The sequence below is a fragment of the Corythoichthys intestinalis genome, chromosome 20 (assembly GCF_030265065.1).
Source record: "Corythoichthys intestinalis isolate RoL2023-P3 chromosome 20, ASM3026506v1, whole genome shotgun sequence".
Classification (NCBI taxonomy): Eukaryota; Metazoa; Chordata; class Actinopteri; order Syngnathiformes; family Syngnathidae; genus Corythoichthys; species Corythoichthys intestinalis.
The window spans coordinates 384,675-407,524 of record NC_080414.1 but is presented as its reverse complement, the minus strand read 5'-3'; the positions used below and the strand labels follow the sequence as shown (position 1 = coordinate 407,524).

The window sequence follows — 22,850 nt, the reverse complement described above, 5'->3', positions numbered from 1 at the left end:
GTGCAGGCTCCAAAATTGTTCCTGGTCGTCAATAACTGTGACTTGCCATTGATGAGGACAGACGTCCAATTTGTTAAAACACTGGCTTGGACTGGCTGTCAATGTTTTCAGCGCCACTGACGGCGCTGGATGTCCAATCCGAGGGTGTAGGTTTGGTCTCAACATTGGTAGGGACAATATAACAGCATAACCTACCTTAATAAGACCAAACAGATTGGCTGAACAGGGGGCAGGGCTACATTTTTCACAAATAATTGATATGCTAAATCAGGGGTGCTTATTACGTCGATCCCGATTGAGCTTGCAACGCTAGTGTGGCTAGCTCCTGGCATCACAAAAAAACAAACATTTTTTCTTAATGCTCATAGTTATTCATGATTATGTTGTGTTGTGTGAGGTTATGCAGCACCCGTCTCTCTGTAAGCAGCTGCTTGCTAACGTTTTTCTGGTTCTATAGTTTCCAGCCAAGTTTGCTACATTTCTCACACTTTGAGTAAAGTTAACATTAGAAAAGACAAACAGTAGGAGAAATGGTCTGACATCTTCCTACTCAAGTTTTGCTGCTTAGCAAGTTTACACAATTTAATGTTATGCTAACTCTGATGCAGGTCGAACTTTCAGTAGCAAAATTAGTGGTGTGTTTCCCACCTCCACAGCATTGGTGTCTTTTTAAATTACTTACAGTGGCAGCTGTTGGCTGAACAAAACTTCCAATATCTCTCCTATCTGAAGGGGGCGGAGGAGGCGGCATGTTGTTGACATCTATTTCTGTTGGGGCTGTGTAAGTGCGTACGTGTGTCTATCAGCCAATCAAACGTGTGTTTGGGGGGGGTGCATTTAGCAAGTGAAAAAGGGTAATTGTAAGTTTGAAAATAATTGACTAAATAGCGGTAGGGTCAGTTCTATCCTTACAACATATGCGAAGACAGTCTAAATCTACCTGAACAGACACTCGAAGGCAAAGGACGCATTTGCGTCCTTTATGGTATACTGGGGACGGGTTTCAATAAGCTTCGGCTTCTCCCGTCAGCCCTTTTCTTTTCGGGTTGAATCATGCCTGAAGGGAAAATAAATTAAATAAATAAAAGAACTGAATTATATGATGCACATAAGGTTGCTCAAAGAGCATCCTGAGGAGTTGGTAGTCTCATGTCCATACCGTCCCTATGCAAACCTACGCTCTTGGACCAATCCATTTAATCCATATTCTTCATTGTGCCTTTTTTGGCCATAGTCTAAAAATGACTGCATACTTTTTAGTTAGCCTTGCATACAGTGAAATGCTAAGTTCTCTAATTACTCGGTGTATACTGTAAAAGTGAACAAAATACTCTCTAAATGTTAGCAGCCTTCGTCTTCCCCAGAGGGGTGTTTGCAGAGAAAAGGTGGCGCTGATAGACGGATGCTAGGGGTGTCAGCTATTTTCCATCTTGGCGAGTCGATGCAGGCACGTGCAAAGAGGGCGTGTGGAGGAGGGCGCTTGAGCACCTACCCCTTTGCCCCTACACGCCCAAAGTGCCCCTCTTGACTTGGCTTTTTATTTTTTTTTGTGCGTATGTGTGTGCTGGCCGACTGTGCATGCACGCTTCCCAGTACACCGAAAACACCTTTCAAATAAATAAAGTCCTCTGTGTGCCGCTAAGCCAGCGCACATATCCCTGCCCCCCCCCCCCCCCGCACGCTGTTCCTCTGTGACCTGGGTGTGTGGTGAGGAGTCTGAGGACACCTTGAAGTTGAAAACAAACGGTGTAACCCTATTAAATCGTGTTTGAGCAAATACTGTAGTGAAAATTCTTACACCTGGTTTATTGTGGGGATTTAAAAAAAAATACTAATGTCATTTTCTCATAATTTTCTACTTTAATATTGAATTACCCCCGGCCCCAAGGCTATTTTGACCTGTGTGTCTCTACTCTCTATAGGCAACTATATTGTCCATTTTCTTTACAACGCTATCTAGAAATGTACACACATTTCAGTTCTCAAATAATGAAGTAATAGTTTTGAAAAAACTGCTAATGGTGGCTCAGTGAACATCTGATTTGGTTTGTTCTCAGATGAACAAGTTGAGTAAGGAAGTTTTGATATAGAGGTTGAAGGAAGAAAAGAGGCAAAGACTGAGTCACAGCTAGAAAGTGTTGATGACAGTGTTGATTTCTATTCACTGTTCTCCCCTCCCAATTAAAATCTGTCACAGTCACAGCCAATTATACTGTAAGTTATGTTGTTGTAAGGTGTATAACATTTTTGTTCACGTGCCCCTTTCGATCTATGAGCACCTGCCCTCCATTGGTCTCTGCACGGCTACTTTCTTACACAGCTACTTGAAAGGAGTTGATGGATAACTGGACACGTGGACATGGGGTGAATGTCCATGTGACCATTAAGATGAAAAAAATTGAGAATGTTTTCCAAAATGGAGAGTTTCAACTCATGGTATAGATGGACTCTAATGCCGCAGCGGGGCCATTTCTGTGTTCATTGATTGTTTTTATGAACATTGTTGGACAGTTGGACAAAAATTATATTGAAAAATAGTTTTTTTGGAATGACCAATAATAATGACTTGTCCCTGAAAAGGGTTGGTTGTCAACTTCTGAATAGTATGTGCACTGAAGTGGTCCCTGAAAGGGTTAAGACTCCCGAAGGCCGAGCTTAAAAAAAGCCCCGCGTGTCATTTCCTCTTCTCGCCGGCCGCAGCCCCCTTCTCTTTTTAGACCCCACTCTCTCCGTCTGCGGCCGCGGCGCTCCGTCCTGCAGTCTGAGGGAGGAGGCGGCAGCATGACGGACAGCTCGGACGCGGCGGGCGTGACGGCCCTGCTGGAGCGCGTGGCGTCGCTGATGGAGGGCGTGCAGGCCACGCAGCGCCGCATGGAGGAGCGGCAGCTGGAGCTGGAGAGCACCGCCGACGCCATCCGCACCGGCGTGCTCAAGCTGGCGACAGAGCAGGCGGCCGCCGCGGCCGGCTTGGAGAAACTCCTGGAGAAGACGCGAAAGGTCAGCCGGCACGTCAAGGACGTGCGCGTGCGTCTGGAGAACCAGAACCTGCGCGTCAAAAAGGTGGAGGCCACGCAGGGGGATCTTCTGGCCAGGAACAAGTTCCGGGTGGTCATCTACCAGGTCCGCTTGCCCTCACATGAACTCCGGCGTAATTATACATTTTTTTTTCCAAATGAAAAAAAAATACTAAATATGAAGCAACATCCCGTGTTTTTACCATTTTTAATTGGAAAGAAAATCCATCAACATAGAATCATACTCTGCATTCTATTTCATATATTATTAATCCTACTCTGTATCAATTCATCAAAGCAAAAATCATTTTCAAAAAGTGACTATTAGCACTGCCAGCTCATGTGTATGTATATAGTATGTTTTGTGGTAGTTGGCAAAAAAAAGATTTCCATGAAAAAGACTCATTCACCACCGGACGTCTATTGCCGTCAATGGCAGAGAACAAATGAACCCTAATTACTACTTTGAACTAAATGGCAGAAACCCAAGATGCCGGTTTCTACATAAGGTGACCTCAAGGGCCGGAGGGTTGACGTGTTGCCCCGCTGACCTTTGACCTCTCGCATCAAGAGGGCTCTGGCACCGCTTCAGAATGACTGCATGGGGTTTGTTAGCGAGCGAGCCGGGTAACCCGAGCGTCCGGCGGCCACGATATCTTTAGCGAGCCAGCTGCCGTTAGCTATTTCCGGACGCGGATCAAGACGGCGTGCGCGCCACCCGACACGCTCCGCATCGGCACCCCGATTTAATGATGGACAAATGGCCGCGCTCGCATTGGTATCACCAAATTGAAAAAAAAAAATCCGAATCTGGCCGGGGACTCATTTTAAACTTGTAAGATTAACCGCGTGTTAAATTGCATCCCCAATTCAAAAGTAGTAGTTGATGAAATGATTGGCTACAGTATGTAAACTCATTGGCTGCAGTAGATGTCCACTTCATTTGAAGTGGGAGGGTGGCAGCAAAAGATTTAGCAAGAGATTTAACCCATTGGTTGCCACGGACAGTACTAGACGCCCAGCCGATGGATTTGAACGCCAAGAGTGAAAATGTTGCTTTCGATGGGCTCGTCGACCCTAGCCGTACGGCGGCCGCCACGTTGATCGTCTTTGTTCATTTGTGGCCAGCCGTCCCACTTCAAATGGTACGGACCTCTACTAGAGACAAACTCATTTCAATTCACAGCAGGAAGATGAAAGGTGCCACATGATCAGCAGCGCCAAGTGGTGGGCGGCCATACCGGGAGGGTCAACCTTATTGTCAAAAGCGTTGCACTGACATGATTAGGGCTGCAGCTATCGATTATTATCGAAGTCAATTCATTGATGATATAGTTAGTTTGAAAAGTCAAGAAATCAGGAACATAAAATATTCAAATACCTTAGCTGAGCTTGAAACGGTATAAAAAAATAAATGAGGATCCAAGTACAACAAAAGAATAATTGGCTAACTTACATAGCAAAAGTCCGCTAGCCTGATTGCTATAAAATGCTTTTTTTTTTTTTTTTACAATTCTCTTAACAAATAGTTCAAACACATATTCCCACAAAAAACAGCTAAATATACCTATGAAATAAATTAAGAATGCATAAAAAAAAACATAAGCTCAAACAAAAGCTTGGCTTATGTTGGTCATAACAGAGAGCAGCTGGATGGAGTCAGCCACGTGAAATGATTTATTTGATATTCACTATTGCTACTAGAGGGCAGTATATTTACCCAAATCGATAAAACTAAATACAAACACTTTCAAAACAAACCATGACAATGCCACTTTAATTTAAAAAATACTCAAAGCAGCAAAATTTAATTTGAATCAAATTACTCAAGTTAATCAATTAATCGTTGCAGCACTAGACATGACTACTTTTCACGTCGAGTTGAACACGATGACCTCGGTCGCTGCCATTGACACCGATAGACGTCCTATACATTTGAGGAGCGGCTGCAGACGCTCGTGTCTCACGGCGCCGCGAGACGTCCGATCCGTTTCGGACAGCGAGTTCAACGGTTTTGAAGTTGTCCGTCACCCGTGTTCCGTCAGGGCGACCGGGAAGTGAAAGAAGCGACGCCCGCTAAGGAGGAAGAGCCGGGGGCGAGCGCCCAGGAAGAGCCCCGCGGGGCGGCGCCCCCGCCGGATTCGGACGACGACGAGTACATGGTGGTGGAGGAGGCCGACTCGGCGGCGGCGCGTCAGAAGAAGACGGGCCTGACGCGCATGGAGAGCCTGAAGGCCGCCTTCTCGCGGGAGAACGTGAGCAAGACCCGGGACAGCCTGGGTACCAAAGTCAACAAACTTGGCGAGCGCATCGTGACGGCCGAGCGGCGCCAGAAGATCCGACGGTCGGGCGAGCGGCTCAAGGAGACCTTGGCCAAGGGCGTGCTGAAGAAGGAGAGGACTGTGGCCGAGGGCCAGGAGGGAGTCGAGGGGGCCGCGCCCGTGCCGCCGCCCAAGGGCCGCCGCCGTGAATCCGACCAGCCCGAGGCCCGGGGGACCGAGGTGCCCGTCTACGACATGAAGCAGCTGTCGTAGCCCCGGCGGGTTCCGGCTCGCGTGACTCTCGGATCGGGCGTCGACATTGAAGTGGCACTTTTTGCACGTGAGGCGACTAAATGTCGGGGCTTTGTGTCAATAAATTGCAGCTTGAAGCTATCGCAGTTTTTTCGTTTCCTGTTAGCTATGGGGGCTAGTGAAAAACCTGACACTTTTATTTGTTAAACACCACGGTATATCATCATATCGTACAGCGCTAATGTACAGTACACATTGTGAAATGAGTTCAAAACATAAATACACTCTGGTTATGCCCCTAAAACACTCTTAAAGTTGATTAAAAAAAATATGAACTGATTTCCTGTCATTGACAAGGATATGTGTCCAATTGATTTAAACTGGTAGGACTGGCTCATGATTCATTGGGAGGAGTGAATGAACGCTCATTCATCAATAAAATTTAACACCACCTTGCAAGAAAATCTATATTTTATTTTTTTTTAAACTTTTCTTAACACTTTGCATGCGTAGAATCGTTTTGCACGTCATTACACCAGCTGTTCACCGTGACGTCATGAAAGAGGTCGCCCCAAAAGGTCGAAGGTCAAGCATCACAGCTGGTCAAATGTGAAGAGAATTAGACGTCTTGGACTACGCATGCGCGAATGATGAACGACTTCCAGCCGCGCGCCGTCAATATGGTAATTCAGCAACTGGTCTTTTTCTTTGTTTCCTTGTTTGCTCGGAAAGCACAAAGTCGTCATGTTGACTGGCGTCATGAATTTCTCCATGGAATGACTAGACAGAATCTGTTCTGGTTGAAGTCCAAACTAAAACCGCAAAATGGTTTGTTTGTTTGTTTGTTTGCTAGCTCATACGAGCGCCTCAATACAAACTGCGGTCAGAGACGGAGCTTTAGCGCCCTCAGCTGGTGATTGGGCACGACACAAGTTGATTTTCGTCCTGCGCTCTATGAATGCCGTGCACGGACGTTGGAAGGAAGTCGTCGTTTGCTCATTTCGAGTGATTTCCCTTTCTTTCAATGTCTAAACCTGTGCTAAAAATGTAGCATATTGAAAAAAATGATTGACCAGATGATAAGAAATGGAGTTGCGCTTTATCTGAAGATGTCAAAAGATGCCATCAAAGCACTCCTTTTCTCCGAGAAGGGTGCAAAAGAGGCTTACAAGTCCGAAGTTGAGCAATTTCATAATACTTTGTGAATAAATACAACCAAATAAAATGCCATTTCTGGAGAAATTTGCTCTCCTGTTTGGTCACAGTTTTGGGATGTTCACTTTCTGTTCATTTTGGGCTCAATTCCTATTGATTTTGGGTGCATTTCTGTTGATTTGGGTTGCACTTCCTGTTCATTTTGGGTCACATCCTGTTGATTTGGGGCATTTCTGGGTCACTCTCCTTTTGCGAGCGGACGGCGTCCCGAAGGCTCGTCAACGCTCCTCCCGATGTGGCAGCTGGAGAGCGAGATGGAAGCGTGCCTGTCCGGCGGCGAATCGTCTCGATTGGCTCGCTTGCTTCTCGACGAAGGCTTGACCGAAGTCGCGCTTTCTCGACTGAACCTGCTGGTCCGCAAGGTAGCGCCGTTCGACGCCGCCGACGTCGTCGGAAGAAAACTCACCCATTCCTTCGGCTCGCAGCGCCTTAGCTCGACGGACTCCGGCCGAGTAGACGTGGTGTTGAAGTCCTTGGATATTCTGCTGGACGACAAACACGTGGCTCAGAACCTGTTGGCCTTGGCGATCACGTACAAAGTAAAGTTTGCGCACGTCTGCGACGCCGTTTCTTCAAGTTCACGCGTGCACAGATGTACCGCAAAGTCGGTGGAAATTAATCAGAAGCCTTCGCGGGGATCGGACCGTTTGTTGTTCCGACGGCGCCGCCGCCGTTTGCTTTAGGTCTTGTCGTGGTTCCGAACTCTGCGCGACCACTGGGTCTCCGGATCTCAAGGAGGCTCGGCCCAGCAGCCGCTGACCGAAAGCTTCTACGACATCCTGATGGTAAGCGGTGGCGAGCTCGCCATTTGGCATACAAGACTAAAGATGACGTTTTGATGGCAATCTCTTGGTTCCTTTATGAAAGAGGACATCTTTTTTAAGATGAAGTCTTTTGGGATACAAAGTATGATGTGTTGACACTTGTCTCTTTCAGAAGCTTAGCCGCTCGCAACCTCCAGGTCGCTCACGTGACGCGTCGTGCCAAATTGGTTCGCGTGACGTCACCTGTCCGTCCATCTGTCCGTCAGGTTCCGAACTGGCCGTGATCCTTCTGGAGCTTTTGCAAACGCTGCTGGAAAGTCGACTGATCTTCACCGTCCGACTGGAGGTAACCGTCCGAAATCATTTCTGCGGGAAGGCTCCAGCACCTCCGCGACCCTCGTGAGGAAAAGCGGCATGGAAAATGAATGAATGAATGAATGTTCTACTTTCTGCATTTTGTCCGTCTCGAAGGCCACTAGAACATTCAACAGCATCCTGGATTCCCTCGGCAGAGATGAGAGGAAGCGCGTCCGATCGGACGAGGCTCTTCAGGAGACCATGTGAATATTTGCTGTTCCGCTGCCGACATTCATCCATCGCTAGGGCACCGGTCGTAAACTTGTCCCTTTTGTAGGTCAGAGGTGGCGGCCGCCATTCACACGGTCGGAGGTGAGCGTGGAGAAATCCGCAAGAGCGGACTTCTGGGAACCTCTCCTCTTTGATTCCAGACTACGAGCTGCAGGCGAGCTTATTGGAGGCCCTGTGTCGTCTGACTCCCAGGAAGGAGCGAATGGCGCGAGCCGCCGCCTGGTTCCCCCGCGGCGACTTGGCGGAAGCCTTCTGTCTGATCGAAACCTGCAGCTTTGAGGTGGTCCGTGTCCGGCCCGGCACCGTTCCGTTCGTTGGGTCTCGTCCGAGCCGCGCCTCCGTGTCCGACAGGATTGTCGGCGTTTCCTGAACTTCCTCAACCGCGGGCGCGAGGACCGGGAAAGGTGAGCCCGCCGCTTACGCGAGCTTGGAGCGTCGCTCGCTCTACCCGAGATGACTGCCGTCCTTCAATAAGTTCATCTCTAGGAAACGTCCAATCCATTTCAAGCGGTGCGGGTCGGTCAATGTCAATGGCAGAGAAATGAGCTCCTTTGACTTGATTTGAATGTCAATGCCTCGACTTGGATGAAAGGTCTTTGAAGTGAAATGAGCTTCTCGCTAGCGGACGTCCAATCCGTTGGTCCGTCCGGACGTTGGTTCATTTGCTACCTGACCTCAACAGGACGTCCATGGCAGATGCTTTGACGTGGATCATATCATCTTTGTCTGGCAATTCTGCCGTGAATTGAATTGAGTAGTAGTAGTTTGAAATGGCGACCGGGCAGTTTGATTTCTTCTTGCTTTGCTCCTCAGGGTTTGGACCTTCCCGTGTGCCCGAGCCTTCTTGGAGAACATTGAGGTAAGAAAAAAAAAAAAACTCCAATGTTGCTCAGATGCATTTCGGTCACTCTGGCTTCTTCTCGCCCTCTTGAGCTCTTCCGCCCTAAAGATGACAAACTAGACGAGTTCTGGGTGGACTTCAACTTGGGCTCGCAATCCGTCACCTTTTTCGTCAACACCCCCGAGGTGGACGCCGTCCGTCCGGGTCGTTCGGCGCCTCGCGTCGTTTGAGCGCGTGTCCCGTTTCAGGGCTTCTTGTGGCATTCCGTGCACCTTCTCAAGGAAGAGGTCGACCGGTACCGGCTGGAGCTCCGGCAGGACGGTGAGTTTCCGCCCCCAAAATGTCAGGCGTCCCCATCTGAGCTTCGACCGCGTGGACTCTTGTCAGAAGGAAACGGATCTCGGGCGGTCCTCGGCGTCCTGTTGAAGGTTCCCGTCGTGCACCTGGACAGGAAAGGGCACAGAGTCGAGCTGCTCTTCCGCCCCGAACTGCTCGAAGAGCTGCGGACGGCGGCCGTCGGGGTCTTTGAGAAAGAGGTGGCTTTTTAAAAAAATTGGCAACGCTAGATGGGGCCGATGAACATTTTTCAGTTGTTCCCGTCAAAGTCGATGCATCGACATTGAAATAAAGTCCAAACTAGCTTATTTCACAATCATTTTATGGCCGGAAACAGGCGGCCGACAAAGACCCGGGCGGGGAAGTCCCTCCCTCCGCGACCGGACCGCTTTGTGGTCACTACAGGAAGAAGCCGCGCGCTAAACTGAGAGGTCAGTCCTTTCCAAATAAAGCTCCCGCTCGCCATTCACCCGTCGGCTTTTGTCCACGCAGTTCTTCCCCTGTCGCCGCCGAGCGGCCCCGACCACGACGACTCCAGGGTTTACAAGGTAACCGTTGGATGAGCCTAGCCCGTGTTTTCTCGGAAATCGGGGCGAAAAATGCACGCGCCCGACGTCTTTATCAGATTTCGAGAAGCAGCCCAGAGATCCTCTTCCATCGAGTGGTTCAGTCGACACCCTTGAAAGACTCCGGTGAGAGCATCGCTGGATCCAAATAAACCTTTGGAAATGTTTGACCTCTGGTGACTTCCAGGCATTCTTTTCGACGTGGAACCCGAGACCTTTCAGGTGGACAACATTTCTCCGATAACAAAGGTACTTTTCCAAAATGGGATGGATTCTTTGGAAGACGATCACACTGACGGGTTGACCTTTTCATGTTTGCAGGATGATTCCAGTTTGAGCAGGAAGAGAGATTCAGGTCTTGAACTTCATTCTGACAAGTCTTTTTTTTTTCTTTATATCAATTTTTGGGTCGCTTCCTGTTTGTTTTTACGACATTAACAACCTTTCCCCTTTCAATTTATAATGAAAGTGTTAAGCCTCTAATGTTATATCATGAGGATCCTTTCTCGGAAAAGGCTCCCTGTCCTACCAAAGTGATGATCCAACAAAGCGAAGAGGTGGGCTTCGACCTGAGGGGGCGGAATCGGCAGGTAAAATTTCAAACCGCTCAGTTTATTTTCTCCGTTGACGCTGAATAAATGGCCTCGCCGCCACAGATCCGCTTCCGAACTCTGTCGGAGACTCGCTGACGGCGGGGCCGCGTGCCGATGAAAGGCCGCCCTCTGCGGAGGAGCGGCTCGCGACGGACGCTACTTCCGGCATCATGGACGCATTTGACGACTGCAAAAGAAAGCTGGAGCAGTATTACCAGGTCTGCTTTCAATAGTATCGATCCGCACCGCTGGACGTCGTCAATGGCGCCGAAAGACTTCACGGCAAAGTGTCCTTTTTTTTTTTTTTTTTTCCTTAGGCCTGCCGGCAAAAGGTCCAAGCCCAGGTTCTCCTAGCGCCCCAAGAATTTCAACAACACGTCAACTCTCTCTTCAGTGACATCCAGCAATACAGGTGCCGCGCCTCCGTATTTTGACTCCGCCCCCGCGCCTTTCGATTGACCCTGCGTGAGTGTGCGCAGATTGGCTCTGCTGAACAACTTTGAGACGTCTCTTTTGGCTCACCTGAAGTGTTTGGAGGAAACGTCCACGTATTTGGACAGCGTGTACTCTCAAGTTACGGTCAGTCCGCACGTCCCGATCGGAAAGACCGTAAAACCCGTCTAGTTCAATACCCGGAGCCCAAATGACAACCGCTCAAAAGGAGATCTAATTCTATATTTTGAGGTTATCACCAAAAATGTGTATATAATTGAGACACATTGCAGTGGAATGATGACTGTTTTGCCAAAAAGCATCATGGGCTATGTAGTTTTTCTTAGAAAAGGTTAAAAGTATTCCTTTGAATAAACACCATCATTTATTCATTATGAAGCAAAATCACTGTCCAAGTCAAACTTTGACAAAATAGCTGGAAGTATTTATATTGAGATTGCTGTCAAAAGCGGAAACAAATTCAATCATCCAAAAACGGTGCCTCTAACACTGTTGAATGTCATATTTTTCCAGCAGGGCCTAGAACCAAAAGTGGTATTTGCCATGTGGCAAAATGGATTTTGCCATTTGGCATTTTTTTTCCCATGTGGCAAAATTGATTTTGACACGCGGCTTTTTTTTGTTTTTGTTTTGCCATGTGGCAAAATGCATTTTCATTTGGGGGTGGGGGCATTTTTGGGGCGTATATGGCAATTTTGAAGGCCATGCATGTCCAAATTTTCCATTGATTTTAAATGGCAGAAAACGTGTCGCTGTGATTTTTGACCATACACTAGCATTACAGCGTATTGACATTCACCTGGCAACCAAGTCAGGCTATGCCATTGACGGTTATGCATGTCCAAATTTTCCAAATCCATTTTCGCACATACAAAAAAAAAAGCCACATGGCAAATACCTCATGTGGTTCTCGCCGTCTGTTTTTTTTCCAAATTGTTTGACTGTAAACGTCCAAATCAGATTTGACATGCAGTTCACAGCTCCACACACTGTGAGGCGCTAAAATGCAGGATACTGTATAATTGGAGCAAAGTAAGACGATGTCGCATAGATGTACAGGTTGGAACTGTAAAGGTAATCAAAACGGTTCCTTCCAATAGCGCCAAATTCTGTCAAAAGTAGCCTCAATTTTACCAAGCCATACCCCCCGCCCCACTCCCAGAGGCTTTGAAAAGCACCCAATTTGGCAACACCGATCCAGATCTCTCTTCATAAAATCATAGGGAATTGTTCTCTTTTTAGAGTATCTTCCAGTCCGAGAAGCGCCGCCTGTCTGATTTTTACGAGCGGCACCGGCAGAGGTGAGCGCGCGTAACCTTTGACCTCCCCCGAGCTAGATGGACAACCGGTTTCAAAGGGCCGGGCGGGATCTGTGTCGCTTCAGATTGGGGTCCTCGGGAAGCGGCGAGGCGGAGCCCGCTTCCGGCCAATGAAGAGTAACGCCATTTGGACGCTTTGTTTGATTTGAATTTTTCCTTTGTTGTTTTGAAAATAAATGAAAGTAAGCAAGTGAGAATTGTGTGGAGTCGATGCTTTGCTCGCCAAGGTAAATCAGGGATGTCCCCATGATTTTTTTTGTCAATTTTGTCTTTTTCCAAGATGTCTTTTGCCCTATTGACAAATGCTATTTTTGGTATTAACCCTCTCAGTTACATTTAAGACCTTTTAACCCCTTGATAGGGGCAATGATTCATTTTGCTCAGTCAATTTATATTTTTCAAAAGAATACGGGGACAAAAAACCCCAAACAAATACAGTATTATATGTGGAGAGCTTGGCTTTGCGTTGACGGTTAGGGCGGCGTCGCACGGTTGTCAAGACGCAACTAAGCATTTTCCAGTGGAAGACGCGGGGTCCCCAAAGACCGGGGTAATGAGGCGCAGGCGACATTCTCAGGAGTCTCTTTAGTGCGGAAAGATCGACGCCCCGTCGCCACCTTCCGTAGCGACTGACGGAACGAGGCCGATCGCTCGCGGGTGTTTCGCCGGCGAACGGACATGGGCTGCTTGGGAGGCAAGACGGACGAAGAACGCCTGGACGAGAAAGTCAAACGAGAAGCCAACAAAAAGATCGACCGACAACTCCAAAAGGAACGGCAAGCCTACAAAGCCACGCACAGACTTTTACTGCTGGGTTGGAAACCTTCCCGTCTCTTTTTGCGAGTTTGTAGACGCGCGCTGATTTGTCGAACGACTGTCCGCAGGAGCGGGCGAGTCCGGCAAGAGCACCATCGTCAAGCAGATGAGGATCCTTCACGTCGATGGTTTCAATGCCGAGTGAGTCGTGGTTTTTTTGGCTCCCGATGCCGACCCCCGGCTAGTCTTTTTTGAAAACTCCAAGTAATTTATATCAGGGCTCAGTTCTCAACTCTTTGACGGCGCTGGTCCGAGGGCCGGGATTGAAAGAAAACGGCATCGGCATGTTATTTTTTAGTAATGATGTCATTTTAGTGCCGTATCATTACCAGAGCTGACAAGACAAAGGTCACAGCTCAGGAAACGACACAACTTGATCCTATTGGTTCAGTTTAAACTATCGGTCGTTCCCATCACGGAACGTTTTGTATCTTTTACGAGCAATTTAGGAAGGAAGTGTAAACTTTGCCAAAACCAGATGACTGACCATCCACACTGTTACTCTGCCATTTTTCTCCTCCCTAGGGAGAAGCAGCAGAAGATTCAAGATATCAGGAAGAACGTAAAGGACGCCATCGTGGTCGGTCGCGTCCGCCTGAGCGATGGCTCGCCGGCCGGCCGGCCGGCCGGCTGACTGTCTGACCCGCGTTTGTGTGTCTTGCATCAGACCATAGTGACGGCGATGAGCACCTTGACTCCGCCCGTGCCTTTGAGCGAACCCGCCAACCAGTACCGACTGGACTACATGAAGGGCATCGCGCCTCTTTCTGACTTTGAATACACGGAGGTAACTCGCCGGAGAATTGTTGTTTGTCGCCACCTGGTTAATGACCCGATGAAATGAGAGCGCTCGGGACGCCCGCCTCGTTACGGCGACGTCTCTCGGGACGCCAAAGACCGCGCTCGAGGAGGTTCGCCTTTGACAGTGGCGCCGTCGCCCACGCTTCTCTCCTAGGACTTTTTCGAGCACGCTCAAAAGCTGTGGGAGGACGAGGGCGTCAAGGCGTGTTACGAGCGGGCCAACGAGTACCAGCTGATTGACTGCGCTCAGTAGTAAGCTGCGCGCCGACGCGCTTCGGCTGCGTTTGCGCAATTAGCAATGAACCCTTGCGGGGCTTTGTCCTAGCTTTCTGGACCGCTTGAACTCTGTGAGAAGGCCCGACTACACTCCGACCGACCAGGTAAGAAAACGGACCCGGGGCTGGCCGACCGACTGCATGCGTTCGTCGCTAGGTGGAACCTTCTCGTGCCGTCTTCCCTCCAGGATTTGTTGCGCTGCCGAGTTCTGACTTCGGGGATTTTCGAAACCAGATTTCAAGTGGACAAGGTCAACTTTCAGTGAGTAACTTTGGCCACGCCTACGCTTTGGATGATTTTCATGCTACATCTTTCTACCGCGGCGTATTTGTGCAACGCACAGAACATAGGCTTATGAGTATAGAGTTGTAAAATCATATTTAAGTGTTCATCTTACAAGATAAAAGTTGTCATATTCGCATCCGTACATATTACCAGGGCCGACCCAGGCCATTTGGGTGCCCCAAGCAAAATAATGCAAAGGGGCCCATATTTTTGGCCCACCGTTTCCTCACAGTGTACTGTGAAATCCATACATGCAATCCAACCCATACGTCCATTTTTGTATATTAATCAGATTTGGTTGCACTGCATACTTGAAACTTCTCACCCCAAATGATTGTCAGTACTTACAGTAGATAGCGACAAACCTTTTTCTAAAAGAGGAAAGAAATAAGTTAAGGACGAACTATTATTTTTTTAAGCTTGCAATCAAGTATCAAAACTCACAAAAGTCAAATAAAGCAAACTGTAGTAAACAAAATAGAATATAAGTTAAACAATTGTCAGATTGGGGGCCCTCTAGTGCTCCGGCCCCCTAAGCAGTTGCATAGTTTGCGTATAGGCTGGGCCGGCCCTGCATATTACGTATGTAACGTTTACGAAACTTTACATTCAGCACAGCTATGTCGTAATATTACGACTCTGTGATCGTCATATGAAGACTTTTCTCGAAACATGACAACTTTATCCTCTCGATATTACAACTTGTAATAAGACTTTATTCTTGCAATATTCTGAGTTTAATCTCATAATATGACTTTTTTTTTTTTTCCCCCCTCCTAAAATTCCACGGTACGTTTGTGTGCATTGTAGTATGTTTGACGTGGGAGGACAACGAGATGAACGCAGGAAGTGGATTCAGTGCTTCAACGGTAAGTAAGGTTCACTCAAGTCGTCGGGCGGCGGCGCCGGCGACGGACGCCCGAGGGCCAAATCGAAATTGGACGTCCGTCCGTGGCCGAGGACCGCCGAGACCGAACGCCAAATCCTAATTTCCGGACGGGACGTCTAACCCGGTCGATGTGCTTGACGGGTCAGACGTGACGGCCATCATCTTCGTGGCGGCGAGCAGCAGTTACAACATGGTCATCCGAGAAGACAACTCCACCAATCGCCTGCAAGAGTCTCTGGACCTCTTCCGGTCCATTTGGACCAACAGGTGGTCCGAGCCCTACTTTGCCGACCGGCAGTGGGCTCTCGCTAACTAAGTGATCGATCGATCGGTCGCAGGTTTTTGAAGACCATTTCGGTCATTTTGTTCCTGAACAAACAAGATGTGCTCGCTGACAAAATACTGGCAGGGAAATCCAAACTGGAAGATTATTTCCCGGGATACGCCAACTATGCCGTTCCTCCCGATGGTAACGTACACACAGTGAAGAAACGATTATTTTGATCATCCAGTGCTATGAAAAAGTATCTGAACCTTTTGGAATTTCTCGCATTTCTGCATAAAATCAACATCAAATGTGATCTGAGCTTTTGTCAAAATCACACAGATGATAAAACAGTGTCTGCTTTCACTAAAACCACCCAAATAGGTTTTCATATTTGAATGAGGATAGTATGCAAACAATGACAGAAGGAGGAAAAATAAGTAAGTGAACTGCCGCATTTAATATTTTGTCCCCTCCAACCCCTTTGGCAGCAATAACGTCAAGCAGACACTTCCCGTCGCTGCAGATCAGTCTGGCACATCGATCAGGACTAATTTTGGCACATTCTTCTCTACAAAACTGCTGTAGTTCAGTCAAATTCCTGGCATGAATCGATGTCTTTAGATCATGCCACAGCATCTCAATGGGGTTCAAGTCTGGACTTTGACTAGGCCACCCCAGATTATTTTGTTCTTCTGAAACCATTGATTTACTTCTGTGTTTTGGATCATTGTCTTGTTGCAGCATTCATCCTCTTTTTAGCTTCAACTGTCTGACAGACGGCCCCAGGTTTTCCTGCAAAATGTTTGAATTCATTCTTCCATTAATGATTGCAAGTTGTCCGGGCCCTGAGGTAGCAAATCGGCCCCAAATCATGATGCTCCCGCCACCATGCTTCACAGTGGGAACGAGGTGAGCATTTTACCTCTGCACATGACATTCTGTGTTATTTCTAAACAATTCAACTTTGGTCTCATCAGTCCACAAAATATTTTGTCAAAACTTCTGTGTAGTGTGCAAGTGCCTTTTTGCGAACATTAAACGAGCAACATTGTTGTTGTTTTTTTTCGACAGCAGTACCTTCCTCCGTGGTGTCCTCCCATGGAACACCATTCTTGGCCATAGTTTTACATATGGTTGATGTGTGCACAGAGATATTGGACTGTGCCAGTGATTTATGTAAGTCTTTAGCAGACACTCTAGGGTTATTTATACCTCTCTGAGTATTCTGCGCTGAACTCTTGGCGTTATCTTTTGTGGACACTCACTCCTTGGGAGAGAAGCAACAGTCTCTCCATTTGTAGACAACTTCTCTGACTGTCGATTGATGAACATCCAGAATTTTAGAGATGCTTTTGTATCCTTTCCGAGCTTTATACAAATCAACAATCCCTGATCGCAGGTCTTCTTTTGACCGAGCCATGATTCACATCAGACAATGTTTTTCATCAAGACATTTCATACCAGGTGTGTGTTTTATAGTGGGCAGGGCAGCTTTAAACCAATCATCAGTGATTGGGCACGGACCTGACTTAAAATGGTTGGTAAAAATTGGTTTCAATTGCTCTTTCCTTAGGCAGACGGTTCACTTTTTTCCCCCTTCTGTCATTGTTTACATGCTATCCTCAGTAAAATATGAAAACCTATAAATGTTTGGTTTTACTTATAGCAGTTTTTTTCATCTGTGTGATTTTGACAAAGATCATATTTGATGGTGATTTTATGCAGAAATTCCAAAAGGTTCAGATACTTTTTAATACCACTGTACATTATTACCCTGTTAATTATTTTCACATTTTTCATTGGAAAACGTGACATTTTCTTAGTTACTTTTTGTGAAGAAAAAAAAAAACATTAAAAAAAAAACAAAAAAAAAACGAAATAGTGACTTAAAAATATTCGGACAATTTTCAATTGGACGATCAAGATATGATCGATGATAGTCCGATTTGTGCGTGTTTCCAGCTGTTCCGGTCCCGGACGAAGACGCCAGGGTGACCCGAGCCAAATTTTTCATCCGAGATGAGTTTCTGGTGAGGAGGCAAAATATACCGTCGGTGTCAAAGTAAGATGTTGAAGCATGTACGCGCGTTTTTGTCCGTCAGAGGATCAGCACGGCCAGCGGCGACGGCAAACACTACTGCTACCCTCACTTCACGTGCGCCGTGGACACAGAAAACATTCGGCGCGTCTTTAACGACTGCCGCGACATCATCCAGCGTATGCACCTGCGACAGTACGAGCTCCTCTGACTGACTGATTTATTTATTAACCGCAATCGCTATCAATAATAACTATTGTTGTCAGTAACGCGTAGTGACAGGCTTTTCCACTAGATGGCGGCATTTGTTTGGTGATGTGCTTTGAGGTTTTGTTCTACTTTCACAAAAGTGCTTTTCCTGTCATGATCGAATTCAATTGAATGTACTTTTTTGTCCTCCATTGGCGGTGATAGAGCTGCTTTAAAAAAAAACCACACATGCAGTCACTTGACCACTTATGACTCTGAAACGCATCGACAACCTTCCTACCGTTCAATCGGCTGTTTTTTTTTTTTTTTTTTTTTTTTTTTAAATCGATCTCGCACTGAGTCCCAGTCCAAATGGATTAGACGTCTATCGCCGTCAATGGCACGGAAACGTGATCATTCAATACCAGCCATCCAGTTCCAAACGGATTTGACTTCTGTGGCTGTCCGTGGCGGTGACAGAATCAAGTGAAATAAAAGCAAGTGTGCTTCTTTGAAGGTTCTTTCTTCGATGCGTCGCGTTTCACTTGAACACTTTTGACAGTCAGTCGGTCACCATGAACAAAGTCGCCCTGTAATTGCGAGTCATATTTTGGGGCTTTTGAGGGCGGGGCTTGCGGTTCCTGGTCCAGACGCAGATTGGCTGAGAAGGTGGGCGGGGGCGGTGCCACAGAGGTGATTTCGTCAGAGACAGAAAAAGGGGAGAAAAGAAAAAAGTCTGAAAAGATCTAGCTTTTTCTGAGCCCAAAAAGAAGAGTTTTTCGGGAGTTCCGAAGAGCAAACTGTTCCGATTCGACGACTTTGTGCGTGCGTGCGTGCGTGCGAGCGCGGGATGCCGCCGGCGGCGGCGCTCCCGCTCCCCTCCGGGCGGACGCACCTCTGACATTCGGACATCCAGAACCGGGACCGACCCAGCGTCACCATGACGTCCCGGCTGCTGCTGTTGGGCTTCATCTTCAGGCTGCTGCTGCCACTCAGCCTCACTGCAGGTTCAACGACACTTTCACTTGATTATGTTTTGACTGCATGCCATGGACGGGCCGCTCGCCAATGGGCTCAAATGAGAAGTTCAACGACGTCAACAACATTTTTCGGCTACATTGTTTTTCATGAAAGTACTCGCCGGCTGCCGTGGACGGCCCGAAACGTCCAATCCATTTTGACTGGGAGGGGTTCGTTCGTTCTCTCAATCAAAACGGATTGGGCGTCCATCGCCGTCATCGACATTGAATTTGAACGACTTCATAACGACCGAATAATTCCACGATGAATCGAAGCCTTCACGCGAGTCATCATTCCGACACCGTCGATGAGGCAGAGACGTGATTTTTTGGTTTAAATGGCCAACTTTAAAAGACATTGATTGATTATAAATCACGTCCTCCTGACGGTCACTGTCTTCATCTGACATTTCAGATAACATTAATAATTCATCCTATTTTAGCATGAAAAGGTCACACCGCATTGCAAATAATGATGGAACGGTAATCCAGGGGCGTCACTCGGTCTTAAGAACAGGGGGAGCTTAGCCAGGAGTTACACAGGATGTAAGTGAACGTAGCGTAACATCTATATGGCGGAAAATACTCGAAGTTCCGGTCTGAGACCCCCAATTTGGCCAGCTTTCAAAATTGTCCTATATTTGCATGTGTGATACATCATTGGAAAGCTGAAAATCTCCATTTCTGGGGGAAGAAACATGTTCTTTTTTAAACAGCAAAACCCTAACTGGAGGTCAGAGTACCCAGAGTTAAAGATGCCATGATTTTAACGAGATATTATTGCGTACTTACCTCTTTTCCATCCAAAAACTCCATGTCGCATGTGTCACCGAGTGTCAAGACACAGCTGTGAATGGCCACGGCCGGATTTTGGGGGGATTTTATGGGTGAAACATCAGACATCAAGGAGTCGTCGAGATTTTCTTTTTCATAGATTTACCCTTTTAAATGTGTTTTTTTTTTTTTTTTGGTCATTTTTCATTTCTTTTTAAAATATGGCAGCTTCTTGGGATGCGCGAGTATGGAAGCCGCGTAGCTGCTGATTTCAGCGAATCGCCAAATACGCCATTATCCCAGAAATGGTTCCCGGAATTTGAGTTCCTGGTCTCTAGTTCCTTCATGTGCGAATACACAAAATGACGATATCGTACCCCAAAAGGTTCGGGGAACTAATGATGGTTCCTACCGTGCGAAAGCGGTTTATGAAGTGAGGGTAAACAGACAGATTTATGATCATATTTAGCTTAATAATGATAGGTTATAATGATTATTGATTTAAACTAATATTTTGGGAACTTTATAGTGAATATTTCAGCATTTTTTAAATTATAAAACCAAAACAAATTATTTAGGGGGGCTTAAGAATATTTTAGGCCCCCTAAAATAAGCTTAACGAAGCCACTGCTGTAGTTCGTGACAATTCAAAATGAACTACCCTCCTTCCCACTCCAAACGGATTGGACGTCATGTCAGAGGAAGAACAAATGTCATTTTTCACCGCCCAATCCAATTTGATCATTGGCCCATCTCCTCACGTTGTAGAGCCGGTCGTTTGTCGGATTTTTGTCCTCGTCGCGTCGGAATTTTGTCTCCCGCATTTTTGCTTTGCGCCGAATTTTCTTTGGTCGTTTGGTAGGGTTGTCCAAAGTATCCAAGTATGTTTCTTTTTTTTTCAAATTCAGATCTAAATGCCAAAATGAGCATTTTTTAAACCTCCTGCATGACAACAAATTGCTCTTGTGAAAAAATGAATACACAAATAAAACTAGATCAATATTTCGGGGTAACGGTAACATACTTGTATAGCACTTTTCACGACATCGCCATCTACCTACTGGTGACGCAGCACCAGGAGCAATGTGGAGTTCAGTATCTTGTTCAAGGATACTTAGGTGAGTTCATCAGAGCAGAGAATCGGACCCACAACCTCTGGGTTGTGGGACAACTACTCTACCACTGAGCCACGCCATCCCACAATAATAGTGACACTGTGCAACACACGCAAATGTTAGCATCATCATAAATAATCAAACAGATTCCTTTTTGTGTTGTTTCTGTGTAGAAACAACACCACCAATCCGGGTATAGATACTTTTGACGACCCGGGTCCCAGGGCAGACGTTACGTCAGTGCCCGTCATTCGACACGACGGACTCGTATAACCGACGGAAGGCGCTTCCAGAAGTTTCTGTGGCCCGGCGGAGCCTTTTCACGCCTCACATTCCACAGCGAGGGGGAGGGGGGAGGTGTGTCAACACACACGCGCGTCCAGATGTGGTTACCTGAAAAAGTGAAAGGGGGAGGGGAGGGAAGGCAGGAAAACAAGGCCGCGCTCTCTTCTCTCGGGTTTCTTCTCTGCATTTGACAGCCACTTCCTGTTTGTCCTTTCCAAATTTGGCGAGGCGCTTGACCCGCTGTCTTTTTGACGCCTTCGCAGCTGCCTTGCTGAGATTTAACGGCTTCTCGCTGGTGTACGTCCTCCTGCTCCTCGCGCTGCCGCTGCTGCCCGAACCCGAACCCGGCGCCGCCCTCAACGCAGGTACCCGCCGTCGGGACAATACAGGTCAAACTGCTGGTGACTCATTGGCTTTCGGTATCCTTAAGCCAGGGGATGAGAGGAGGCCTTTCGATTGATGGTTGTCTCGATGACCGCAATGGCAAAAACCGTCCTCTTTTAAGAACTTTTTTTTAATTGAGCATTTTGATGGTAAAAATGGCTTTAGTACACACCCAGCACAAATTGCCAAAAATCAATGGACTCACTCTAATGATAATGTCACTGCTGCTGATCAATATGTACAAATGCTTTTATTATGTGTCAGGCTGAGGAAAGAAAAAGATCAGACATGCATACAGACTCCCTCCTCGTGATGCGTATCCTGTTGGTTCTTCCTTCCTTCCTTCCTTCCTGAGGAAGCGAAAGAATACTCTGAGCCAGATGCGCACAATTGTGCATGTCGCGGCACGTGGTGTCGGGCGTTTTCGCCTCAAGGAAGAAAAAATCCTAACTTGATGGTAAATGAGTCAGGGGGTGACCTCACTTCCTGTTTTGCTTGGAGATGAACGAATCCCGCGATGATGTCACGAAGAGGCAGACGTGCCGTTCTGTGGTGCCGAAGCACTCATTTGACATCTTCCCTAGTCGGGAAAAGGTCAAGTAACGCGACCGATCGCAAGCACAAATGGATCGAACGTCTATTAGTGACCGATTCGTTTCAGTTCACGGCAGAAGGACGATTGGACGTCCGTCATCGTCAATGCCACCGAAAGGGTCAACGTGGCTATGAAACGATTGACGTCGAAAATGGAACACGATGTCGTTGTCGATGGCCAAAGAGGCGTCCGCAGCGCACAAACCGGAGCGTTATAAGAAATCACAACCGCTGCTCCCAAATGTCCACAGGTGTGAATGTTGTTGTGATTGGTCTCCTAGGCAACAGCAGTCGCTGCGTGACCGCCGTTTGCGTGTCCAGTTTCCTCTTCCTGCTGTTCCAGACGTTCTTCCAGATCACCACCGCCACCCTCGCGCCCGAGTATAACTGTAAGAGACGCGTCTGTCCGTCCGTCCGTCCGTCTGACGTGTCTGTCCGCAGGCACGTCCTGGCAAAAGGCGCTGAGTCAGCTGGGCTTGGTCAGGTGAGACGGAGCGCAAACGGCCGAGTCGGGCCCGTCTCCGTTTTTTACGCCCGTTTCGACTCTCCCTCCCTCAGTCTGACGGGAAGCGACGCGGCGTCGGCCGTTCGACACGTCCTCCCGGACGCGGGGGTGCTGCTGGTCGGCCTGCTGGCGTGGAGGCTCGGCACCAAAAGCGGCCCCGAAACACACGCGCAGGTCAAAACGCACACGCCGAGCAGGTGGAAGCTTGTAAATGGTTCTTAACGAGGTTTCTCGCTTATTATTGTGTAACTCTGTAAGCTATTTATGAGCCTAACCTTGTTAAGGAACGAGGCAGACGCAGGCTAACGATCGGCTTTCTGGTCGGAGTCGGTTAACACGATAGCAGACTTCGTCTCGGTCATCGCTCATTTGAGCGGCGTAACGTCACCGTAGTATTGACGAGAACATGC

The 22,850-nt window shown here is 47.6% G+C and overlaps 4 protein-coding genes across 9 annotated transcripts in view; all 4 read left to right on the top strand.

The window, feature by feature from the left end:
• Positions 1 to 2,712: 2,712 nt before the first annotated feature.
• Positions 2,713 to 5,936, top strand: cavin4b (caveolae associated protein 4b). Its single transcript, XM_057824791.1, has 2 exons — positions 2,713 to 3,120; positions 5,060 to 5,936. Exons 1-2 carry the CDS (start codon positions 2,782 to 2,784, stop codon positions 5,546 to 5,548), a joined length of 828 nt encoding a protein of 275 aa, XP_057680774.1. The 5' UTR covers positions 2,713 to 2,781; the 3' UTR covers positions 5,549 to 5,936.
• Positions 5,937 to 6,086: 150 nt separating this feature from the next.
• Positions 6,087 to 12,395, top strand: sycp2l (synaptonemal complex protein 2-like). 5 transcript variants are annotated; one of them, XM_057825090.1, is made up of 25 exons: positions 6,087 to 6,210; positions 6,381 to 7,104; positions 7,168 to 7,281; positions 7,426 to 7,527; positions 7,679 to 7,703; positions 7,773 to 7,852; positions 7,978 to 8,066; positions 8,141 to 8,175; positions 8,235 to 8,377; positions 8,446 to 8,498; positions 8,908 to 8,953; positions 9,028 to 9,120; positions 9,184 to 9,256; positions 9,323 to 9,471; positions 9,609 to 9,702; positions 9,764 to 9,819; positions 9,897 to 9,963; positions 10,025 to 10,086; positions 10,159 to 10,192; positions 10,353 to 10,427; positions 10,494 to 10,648; positions 10,748 to 10,842; positions 10,910 to 11,009; positions 12,126 to 12,184; positions 12,268 to 12,395. In XM_057825090.1, exons 2-25 carry the CDS (start codon positions 6,976 to 6,978, stop codon positions 12,314 to 12,316), a joined length of 1,977 nt encoding a protein of 658 aa, XP_057681073.1. In that variant the 5' UTR covers positions 6,087 to 6,210; positions 6,381 to 6,975; the 3' UTR covers positions 12,317 to 12,395. The 5 variants fall into 5 exon arrangements, with proteins under 5 accessions (XP_057681073.1, XP_057681071.1, XP_057681072.1 ...); XM_057825088.1 differs by having other exon boundaries at positions 6,151 to 6,210; positions 6,985 to 7,104; positions 7,682 to 7,703; XM_057825089.1 differs by having other exon boundaries at positions 6,151 to 6,210; positions 6,985 to 7,104; positions 8,235 to 8,374.
• LOC130909037 (guanine nucleotide-binding protein G(olf) subunit alpha-like) lies at positions 11,821 to 17,786 on the top strand. Of its 2 annotated transcripts, XM_057825092.1 has the most exons (13): positions 11,821 to 11,837; positions 12,877 to 13,016; positions 13,087 to 13,159; positions 13,544 to 13,598; positions 13,686 to 13,805; positions 13,974 to 14,071; positions 14,145 to 14,199; positions 14,283 to 14,356; positions 15,191 to 15,249; positions 15,416 to 15,536; positions 15,608 to 15,738; positions 17,500 to 17,567; positions 17,640 to 17,786. In XM_057825092.1, the coding sequence occupies exons 2-13, from the start codon at positions 12,881 to 12,883 to the stop codon at positions 17,784 to 17,786; spliced, it is 1,137 nt and encodes a 378-aa protein (XP_057681075.1). In that variant the 5' UTR covers positions 11,821 to 11,837; positions 12,877 to 12,880. The 2 variants fall into 2 exon arrangements, with proteins under 2 accessions (XP_057681075.1, XP_057681074.1); XM_057825091.1 differs by lacking the exon at positions 11,821 to 11,837 and having other exon boundaries at positions 12,881 to 13,016; positions 14,145 to 14,204; positions 14,279 to 14,356.
• Positions 17,787 to 18,473: 687 nt separating this feature from the next.
• Positions 18,474 to 22,850, top strand: part of LOC130908689 (piezo-type mechanosensitive ion channel component 2-like) — a 22,594-nt gene continuing 18,217 nt past the window's right edge. Inside the window, 5 exon segments of the mRNA XM_057824390.1 lie at positions 18,474 to 18,771; positions 21,221 to 21,322; positions 22,217 to 22,324; positions 22,377 to 22,419; positions 22,494 to 22,614. Of these exon segments, the coding sequence (XP_057680373.1) occupies positions 18,705 to 18,771; positions 21,221 to 21,322; positions 22,217 to 22,324; positions 22,377 to 22,419; positions 22,494 to 22,614 (441 nt within the window). The 5' untranslated portion in view covers positions 18,474 to 18,704.

What these genes read in the sequence shown, in the direction of transcription:
- cavin4b (XM_057824791.1), top strand. Translation starts at nt 2,782, where the DNA reads ATGACGGACAGCTCGGACGCGGCGGGCGTGACGGCCCTGCTGGAGCGC. An exon ending in TCCGGGTGGTCATCTACCAG is followed by an intron (nt 3,121 to 5,059) that starts GTCCGCTTGCCC and finishes GTGTTCCGTCAG; the next exon opens with GGCGACCGGGAAGTGAAAGA.
- sycp2l (XM_057825086.1), top strand. Translation starts at nt 6,175, where the DNA reads ATGATGAACGACTTCCAGCCGCGCGCCGTCAATATG. An exon ending in GCTTCTACGACATCCTGATG is followed by an intron (nt 7,528 to 7,678) that starts GTAAGCGGTGGC and finishes TGTCTCTTTCAG; the next exon opens with AAGCTTAGCCGCTCGCAACC. An exon ending in GAGCAGGAAGAGAGATTCAG is followed by an intron (nt 10,193 to 10,352) that starts GTCTTGAACTTC and finishes TTCTCGGAAAAG; the next exon opens with GCTCCCTGTCCTACCAAAGT.
- LOC130909037 (XM_057825091.1), top strand. Translation starts at nt 12,881, where the DNA reads ATGGGCTGCTTGGGAGGCAAGACGGACGAAGAACGCCTGGACGAGAAA. An exon ending in ACTCCGACCGACCAGGTAAG is followed by an intron (nt 14,205 to 14,278) that starts AAAACGGACCCG and finishes GCCGTCTTCCCT; the next exon opens with CCAGGATTTGTTGCGCTGCC. An exon ending in CGGTCCATTTGGACCAACAG is followed by an intron (nt 15,537 to 15,607) that starts GTGGTCCGAGCC and finishes GATCGGTCGCAG; the next exon opens with GTTTTTGAAGACCATTTCGG.